The sequence below is a fragment of the Nicotiana tabacum genome, chromosome 11 (genome assembly GCF_000715075.1).
Source record: "Nicotiana tabacum cultivar K326 chromosome 11, ASM71507v2, whole genome shotgun sequence".
Classification (NCBI taxonomy): Eukaryota; Viridiplantae; Streptophyta; class Magnoliopsida; order Solanales; family Solanaceae; genus Nicotiana; species Nicotiana tabacum.
The window spans coordinates 175,728,721-175,737,979 of NC_134090.1; the positions used below are offsets into that span (position 1 = coordinate 175,728,721).

Consider the following 9,259-nt stretch of genomic DNA (forward strand, 5'->3'; position numbering starts at 1 on the left):
CTTTTTTTCTATTATACCCACAGTATTAATTACTCTCATTTCAAATTATTTTCTCAAATCCATTAAAAATAAGCATCAATTAATATATGTGTATCATGATAAATTATGCACTTCATTTATTATTTCTTAAGGGGTATGCAAAGTCCATAATGAACAAGTAAAAGTGAACGGAGGGAGTAATATTTAAGACGAACAAGTTTGAAGATTCTTTTATTTTTAAAATTTTGTGTCGAGTCAAATTACACAATATATAAGTTAAAATAAATACAATAAAAAGTTAGATAAGCAGGGTATCATTTCAATGTGCAAACGTAAAAGGAAAGAAAATAAAATTAAAAAACAAGCAAAAAATCAACATCCTCTTGTTGCCAACTTGCCATCCAAAAAAAAAACTTAATTTTATTGGTAACAATAATAGAGTTTAAAACAATATACCATAAAATTAAAGAAAGAGAGAGGAAAGAGATCAATCTCTCTCTCTCTCTTAAATCTCTTCTCACCCACTATTTCTCCCAAATATCTCTCTCAGTCAACAAATTCAAACCAACTCAAAGCCAAAGAACCAAATTAAGTTTCATTTTTTCTTCTATTCTAAAATTTTTCTAAGTTTTTTCTTTGTGTTTGAAAGAAATGAATATGGTCGAAGTTTTGGACTCAACAACTTGTTTTATGGTTGATGATGATATTTTGAATTTCTCTTTGGATGAAGAAAAACATCCTTCTATTTCTTCTTCTTCTTTGGATTCTTCTCTCCCGGATGATCATAGCCGTTCATTTCATGTAAGTCATTGATTGATATTTCCTTTTCGTAGTTTAATTTGACATAAAGTTTTAAAATAAATTTTTTAAGGTGAGCGATAAGATAACGGTAAAATTGTCTGTGTGATATATAAGTCACAAGTTCGAATCTTGAGGTAATTACTAATGCTTGCATTAAGATAGGTTATCTACGTCAATTCCTTTGGGGTGCGGTTCTTCCCATGCCATGCGTGAACGCGAGAAGTTTTGTGCATCGAACTGACTTATTTTTTTTTTATTTTTTTTAAAGGAACTTCTAAAATTTATGATTTTAAAGGTGCTATAATATATGTATGACTATATAAAATATTTGAAATTTGTGATTTTCAAAATATTTTAATGTTTATGTGGCTATTAAAGTTTTAATATAACATATCATTCTTTTTGGCGTAAGAAATTACTCAAACAAAATGTAACGCGACAATTTTCCGGCGGAGGGAACAAGATACCCTCTGATAAAAGTGGAGGGGTTTAAGAATTTTCCTATTTGGACTATTTTACCCTTGAAACCCTAAGAATTTATTCATGGCATGTTCTTTGGTAAATTCCATTCACAAAAGAAAATAGTAATTCTTGCATTTTTTGTGCTAAGAAATGATAGGGACAGTTTTGGAAATTAAATTTGAGGGTACTTTTGGAATAAAAAATATAGCCGACATATCTTTATGATTGGTACGTTGGTTATCACGAGGCACTGAGCTGTACGAATAATACGACGTATCCGATTTCCACTTGCATTCTATAAATATAAAAAGACATTTTGGTCCCTATGCACAAATTCATTTTGGAATTGACTTTTTTCTTATCAACATTAGCCCCACAAAATATTATACTCCCTCCTAAATATTATATTATATTTATCTTTAATGACGTGTCATTATAGTTAAATAAATATTATATTTAAAATCACACGCTCTATAGTTCACGCGTGGAAACAGTCTCTTGCAGAAATGCAAGTAATACTGCGTACGATAGACTCTTGTGGTCAGAGGCGTATCTAATCCTTACGGTATGGGTTCACGTGAACCCATAATCCTTTTCCTAAACCATGTATAATAATGTTATATTTCTTGATAATTACATAATTATACGCTTGTGAACCCGTACTCAAAGACTCCTATGGTGCAATAATCATTGGGTGCACCTCTACGAGTGAAATTGGTGGTTCAAATCTCACTCCGGACGGTCTTGTTTTCGGCACGGAGTATAGATATATATGTAAAAATCACTAAAAAATTTAAAAAAATATACTTTTGAACTTGTAATTTCAAAAGTGTAGTGGGTATATGGTAGATTCTAAAGTTAAACTCGTCAAATATAAATTCTAAATTCGCATCTTCACAATAGTGCACCCATCCTCTTGAAATCTTGGATCCGCCTCTACTTGTGGTCTGGCCCTTCCCCGGACCCTGTGCATATCGGGAACTTAGTGCAACGGTATATTAAAATCACACGTTCTAAAAGTTTTTTTTTCTTCAAATTTCGAGCCAATCAAACATCATTTAAATTGAAATATCATAGTATTAACAAAATGCATATTGCAGGAATATGTAGAGGAAGAATTGGAATGGCTTTCAAATAAAGATGCATTTCCAGCAGTTGAGTTTGATATATTCTCCGAAAATATCCCAAATGTCATATTTGATCACCACAGCCCAGTTTCAGTACTGGAAAACGGTAGCAGTATCAGCACTAACAATAACAGTTGCATTGAAAACGACAAGGAAAACGCGTTTATGATCGGCTGTGGCAGCCTACAAGTTCCTGTTAACTACCCCGCGCGTGCACGGGGCAAGAGAAGGCGAAGGATTAGCTTCGCTGACTTGACAAATGAGCGTTGTGTATGGGGAAGAAAATTGAAATTCAAGAACAATAAGCAAGAATGGGAATTGCTCTCATTACCAATGACCAAAGCTAAAAGAGCTAGCATTGGTAGGAGATGTCAGCATTGTGGGGTCGACAAGACCCCACAATGGCGTGCAGGTCCTATGGGACCTAAGACGCTCTGCAACGCTTGTGGGGTCCGGTATAAGTCTGGAAGGTTGTTGCCTGAGTATCGTCCCGCGAATAGTCCTACCTTTTCAGCTAATTTACATTCAAATTCTCATAGGAAAGTTATGGAAATGAGGAAACAGAGGATTGGAATATAGGAGGATTACTACATGAAGTATGTTGATATATAGGGCAGGTTAATTAGTGGTGAGTCTATAGCATATTTTCTTGACCTTTTTTCTTCTTTTAGCAAAATTAGTATGGAGTCTAGGTTTGTTGTAATGGCTAGAAGGTTACTGAACCATATTATTTGTTTTAATTTCCATTAAAATTCACTAGGGAATTTTAAAGTTTCAAGCTATACTTTTTGCTTCTTCATTTGCATGGTTTTGGAAATGATGAAATTTTGTGTATTGAGACGAAGTCTGGTTTGACTAGTTGATGGAGAGTTACTACCAATGAGATGTTTTGATGGTTGGGGAAGCTAGTTGTCTTCGTGTGCCCTACAGGTCACAAGTTCGAGCCGTAAAAGCAATCAACAATGCTTGTGTCGGGGTAGCCTCTCTTACATCGTACCCCTTGGGTTACGCCCCCTTTCCCGAATCTTGTATGAATACGGAATGCCTTGTGCACTGAGCTGCCTTTTTGACGGTTGGGGAAGTTGCAGTTTGCTCTGATAGAAGTTTTAACACTAGTTCTAATTCTTACAGGTGTTTGATCATCTTTTACCTTTTCTGGAGTGTTTACCTGATGTACTTCTTGTTGAGGTCTTCTTTTTGTTTTCTTGTTATGCAATGTACATTTTGTTTGCTAGATCATAAAATACTAATGGAAGTTATATGGCAAAGTTCTCAATTTAGTAGACGTCTGAAATTTATAATTCTACCATTGGATGCTGGAATTTCTCATTGTTGCATCTAAGCTGTGAAACTTTTCATTTTTTGAATTTGTTTATGGAAAATGTCCGTCTTGAAATTAAAGAATACTATGGACAGTTCTTAAGATGAGTTGAGATTGATCCTCATCTCTCCTTTTTGATTTATAGATAAGGGATTACCAAGGGATTTGGAGATGGATAGGATTGTCTACTTAACTAGAGGTTTCAAGTTCGAGTAATAAGAGTGGAGAAATTCAAGATAGGGTACACTTCCCCCTTAATAGGTTCTACACAATGCAAATCTGATTTAGTCGGTTAAAAACAACATAAATTGATTACCGATAAATTGATTACCGTGATCGTTGATTTTGGTAAAAATAGCATATGCTGGCCAATTTTCGGACTGATAATTGAAAAATAGCCATCGTTTACAAAGTCATTGAAAAATAATCATTATTTGCTACAACACAAAAAGTTAACAGTATATTAGAGATTGGAGCACCTGTGTATGAACTTCCAACATATTATACTGGACCGGTATATTATACTAGAACTCCAATAAAATATACTGGAATTCCAATATATCATGATGGAGTATTTTTTAAATTTCGAGCAGTATTTTCATTCAGATTCATCTTTAAATGAAAAGTGGCTAAATTTCGATTACTTTTAAAATTGTGGCTATTTTTCAATTACCACTTGTAAATCTGGCTATTTTTGAACTTCTCCCCCATTTTAGAGGTCAGAAGTCAGAACCAGGTCAACCTGGAAAAAAGATGCAGAGCCCAGAGGTGTAGTTTACATATAAATTGGTCTCTCATAATTTCATATGAAAAGAAAAACAGGAAGAAAATGGGAAGGAAACAACTACATCACTTGACTTTTTTGGTCAGTGCTTACATTTCAACTGGCGAAAACATCAAAACTAATTCACACCACATATCGGTAAGTAATATAACGGCCTGCAGTCTCACTTGGTCTGATAATCTTCACGACTTGGCCACGTTTTAGCCCATAATATCTAGCAATAGGATCAGTGATCTGAATTCGAGGAAGCTGTTTTAACAGAAGAAATTATTAGGCATTCGATTAGATAGGAAGATGCAATAGTAATCAACTACGCCTATCCAAATAGCTCAAGTTAAAAGTGGCAGCGCTAATCAAGATGAAGGGAACAAAACAATCCACCAAAAGGTAGAAGCATAAGATAACTACGCCATGACAGCAATAACCAATGCATGCTGGTAGTTTTTTCATCAAAGCTACTCAATTAACAAACATTAGGTTCATCAAAGCATAACTCAATATGGAAACTGAATTGTTCAAGCCGTAGATACGTTTGAGCAAGCCTCCCAGCTGGACCCTAGTTCCTTATAAAATTTCCCCTCAGCCAAACCCCAAGTCATAATAGAGTCAAGCTATAGAAATGCATTAACATAGACGAATAGCTATTCGACACAAGGTTTCAAATGATCTTTCACACAAAAAAAAACGCAAAGAAAAAATTGGTTAATTTCTAGACTACTAAGGGAGATCACGACAATTTTGGCTTCAACACTATAAGGAAGCATGCTGCTTTATCTTCTTCCTTTCTCTATCTTCAATTTCATTCACAATAGGTTGAAGGGAATACAAAGCCATCGCATTAATTCTTTCACTCTTAACCACACTAGCACTAAAAGATTCTGCCTTCAAAATTTTGAAGGCACCATGTGTCTCCTGGTCTTTTATGTATTATATGAGGTCAAAAGTTTAACAAGTGCAATAATGTTATCGACACGAACCTGTGTTTCTTTCACAGTATATCGTTCCAACAAGGTCTTCTTTTCTTCAGGAGTAAGTGGCTGGTGCTCCGGAACTAGAACATGATTTTTTATGTTTACCAAAAGCTCTGCTTCCTGAAATATTAAACACATAGCACGACGATTAAGCACCAATTTTCACTATCTAAATGGATAATTATCAATCACATAAAACAACTAAAGGTGCAAAATGCAAGCTCCCCGATTACCAAGTCAAACAAAGAACAAAAATGCTGCCCCTCCCACACCACAAAAATGAAAAAGGAGGAATACCAAATAATCCTTCATATGAGTGAAAATGCCAGTAGAATCACTCTCGGTCAAAACCCAAAGAAGATGAATTGATAAATTTCATATATGTATAATCCCCCTATCAATATGCACATGGATGCAAATCACAATAACCTCTGATTTTGGTGGTCCTACTACTTGAGATGTAGTGTCAGGTGCTCAAATAAACAATAGTTAGACCAATATAGTAAAAACCAAATAGAAAAGGTAACAAAAAAATGATCACAAAACTAGAGTAAACTAAGCTCCTCAGCTATTTTATAACAATTGCAATCCTTCGTTCAAAGTAGTAAGGACAAAATATTTGTAGAAATAGTAAGTAGTCACCTGGAAAACCTCCAAATGGAATTTTGTAGATATTTCAGAAATGCAGGTACGAGCAAAGGGAGTCAAATTTTGTTGTACAACGAGGATTGCCTGGAAGACATCTTCTTTTTTCATGCGTTCCGTATAAGTTTTCATTGTCTTAACACCAACCTTTGCCTCCTCTGGAAAGAACACATATATCTGGATTCAATAAACCAAGAAAATGGCTCAGACATGGGTAGCAAATAATTTCGCTGAGCAAATTATTCCAAGTGAAATGCAAGAAACTCAAATGTTGAAGCAGCTAAAAGTATCTGAAAATTTTTATGCTAAACATAGAGCAAAACAGATACAAAGGACAAATTGTCATATCACATTAGTTACTATATTACAAAAGCATTTTTACAAGCAAAATTCTGTTGCTTTCATATTGAACATTTTCAATTCCTTTGGTACGGGGATTACAGTGAAAAGTCGGGTAGGGAGGGAAAGGAAGACGCAGGAAAAGCCTCCACCGAGATTGTAACTTTACACCTAAGTGATGCAAGGTAGAGTTGCAACTACAACTACAACTACAATTCCCAACTTTGGTGTTCCTGGATTCTGAACTATATGCATATCGTTTTCCATTATTGAACTAAAAGATAAGGAGACATTATTTCCCCTTCCAACATTGAACTCATTGCTATGTATATAGAAAATCGGAAACAACCTCTCTGCCGTTCCAGGGGTAGGGGTAAGGCTGCGTACATCTTATCCTCCCCAGACCCCACTTGTGGGAAACTACTGGATTTGTTGTTGTTGTTGCTATATATATAGAAAATATGTCCAAATGGAGTGACATGGATAATGAGTATTCATACCACCGGCACCACCTAGCTTGGTACTGGGGCATAGCTGTTATATCCTACATAAGTACACTTCTTATTTTTTCTGATAACTGAGAAATCCCCGAGGGTAAAATGGTGTGTGGTTCTAAAATTGGTGGGGGTAATAGGTTCGTCCCTCTACCCTTCTCCAGTCTCCACTTAAATACCAGACTTTTATCCTCGGCAGGATTCGAACATTTGACGTGCGCCTAACCTACACATCACGTGTTACAATCTTACCGCTAGACAAAAGCTCTGGGGTACAAAAATACACTTTTTATCTTTAAGTCTTTTATTTATATTGTAGATATTGACGAGCTTTTTCTTCTTTTCATTCTCCTAGGTCTCAAAAAAAGTTTGATTCACGTTGTTATTGGTAACAACTTGTATAACATTTCTTCATCAAAAAAATTGATTCACGGTCAAGATTTTTCCAATTGTTTTGGAGAAGTCCAACTTTAATGTCCTTCCTAATTACATTTGCTATATTGTTTTCATTTATCCATAATTAACCTTTAATGTGTTTTCATTTTCTAATTGAAAAACTTTTTTTTTTCTTCCTTTTTCTTCATGATAATGGACAACATTGTTTAACATAAAATATGTTTACTTCACTATGTGGTGGAAAGAAATAGTCATCTTTCTATGATACCCCCTTAACTTGTCTTCGGCAAGATAGTTTATTCAATGTCAAGAGCATCTATTACAACAATGACAAGATACTCTGAGACTTTATCAAAATGAAATCTTCAGTTATACAATGAAGTGACAGAGTATACTAACATACTAGTAGAAAAGGAGTAACTTAACCCATAAAACCTGGAAAAGAATCAATTCTTAGACAAGAAAGGACTGCAAATAAACTGACAGTAAGCTTAGTTAAGATTAGCCAACAACAACTAAGCTTCAGCCCAACTATTAGCGAATACTTTAGTTGAAAATTAGGCAATAAAGGAAATTGAAAGAGCACAGACCAGCTCAGAACTGTTGTTGCGCTTGGCTTTCTGAATAACAAGGTCTTCTCTCTTCATATTCTCACCATACTTCTGAAGAAACTGATGTTTTGACATATTTATCTCAAACTCTCCAACAAGGTAACCCCTATCTGCCAACATTTCCATCAGTGTCTTACGAACTCTGAAAAGTCTCGAGAGCTCCTCTTCCGATAGAGTCATCTTTGCCCTACTAAATTCACAAATATAAATAAAAAAAGGCTATGTTACCAGGAGTTAATGTACCCTTTAAGATATGGGTTCGAACAAGTAGCTTACCTGGGTCCTCCTTTGGCCCCAACACTGTATATGTGTTAAGAAATCCAAAACCTAGTTAGTTACTAGCAATTGATGTCGCTCTCCTAGAATAAGAACCCTGCTCCTCTGAAATTTATAGCAAAATAAAATGATAGAACTACTAGTTAGAGATATACCTTGAACACAAAACACATCAGACAAGAATTTTGACACAATCAATTTACATGTACAATCCACCCTTTAACAATTAGTAATTTTGACACAGAATTTATTACAATATAAAAGTACAATCACACCGCACTACCATCACAACTTTGAGCTACTATCATATGAGAAGCGAATAAAAACATATATTAACTCGCAAAAATCATATATTTAACTAAAAAAACTCGCAAAATCACAAAGTAACAATATATAAAGGTTGATGCATTCTTTGAGAAAGTAAAGCAAATACATAAATATTGATACAAAATCAGTAAAATTTGTTGTTTACAATTAAAGATCAGGGGTTAGGGTTTTGGTCGAAGCAAAAAAAGTACATACAATTGATTCCGGAGCAAAGCGAAGTTTGTCGTCCAGAGAGAGATATGGAAAAGGGAGGGAATAGCAGTAGAGGGTTGGGTATTTAAGGCAGAAAGCTGGCTTTCACTTATTTTTTTGGGCTAAGGCCCTTAATTTCAAATGGGCCATATAGACCATCTGCTTTGGGGCCCAATACTTTTTTGAGGAATTTTAACATGTTATGCTGGAAGTTCACATGTAAAAAATTCGAACTGCCGCATATTATGCTGGAATATTTTTCAAATTTTGAACAGTATTTCTGTTCAAATTTATCTTTACATAAAAAGTGGCTAAATTTCGGTTACTTTTGAAACTGTGGCTAATTTCAATTACTATTTATAAATATGACTACTTTTGAATTTCACCCGATAGAAAAAGGATTATAATGGTGGTCTTAAACTTTTAGGCTTTGAGATAGGTTAGCTAACCATTGGTAAATCTTCAAGGTCAAAGCGAGTATTAATAGTGAAGGGTTGGGTATTTAAGGAAGAAAACTAACATTAACTTATTTTT

General features: G+C 34.7%; 2 protein-coding genes across 3 annotated transcripts; one reads left to right on the forward strand and one right to left on the reverse strand.

Annotated features, from left to right (window-relative positions):
* Positions 1 to 449: 449 nt before the first annotated feature.
* Positions 450 to 3,151, forward strand: LOC107782772 (GATA transcription factor 1-like). The gene is made up of 2 exons (XM_016603709.2): positions 450 to 780; positions 2,343 to 3,151. The coding sequence occupies exons 1-2, from the start codon at positions 631 to 633 to the stop codon at positions 2,946 to 2,948; spliced, it is 756 nt and encodes a 251-aa protein (XP_016459195.1). The 5' UTR covers positions 450 to 630; the 3' UTR covers positions 2,949 to 3,151.
* A 1,313-nt stretch (positions 3,152 to 4,464) lies between these two features.
* LOC107782767 (DNA-directed RNA polymerases II and IV subunit 5A) lies at positions 4,465 to 8,799 on the reverse strand. 2 transcript variants are annotated; one of them, XM_075225751.1, is made up of 5 exons: positions 8,729 to 8,799; positions 7,910 to 8,117; positions 6,088 to 6,267; positions 5,452 to 5,565; positions 4,465 to 4,723 (listed from the first exon to the last, which is right to left on the reverse strand). In XM_075225751.1, the coding sequence occupies exons 2-5, from the start codon at positions 8,108 to 8,110 to the stop codon at positions 4,598 to 4,600; spliced, it is 621 nt and encodes a 206-aa protein (XP_075081852.1). In that variant the 5' UTR covers positions 8,111 to 8,117; positions 8,729 to 8,799; the 3' UTR covers positions 4,465 to 4,597. The 2 variants fall into 2 exon arrangements, with proteins under 2 accessions (XP_075081852.1, XP_016459191.2); XM_016603705.2 differs by having other exon boundaries at positions 7,910 to 8,120; positions 8,729 to 8,794.
* Between the last annotated feature and the right edge of the window lie 460 nt (positions 8,800 to 9,259).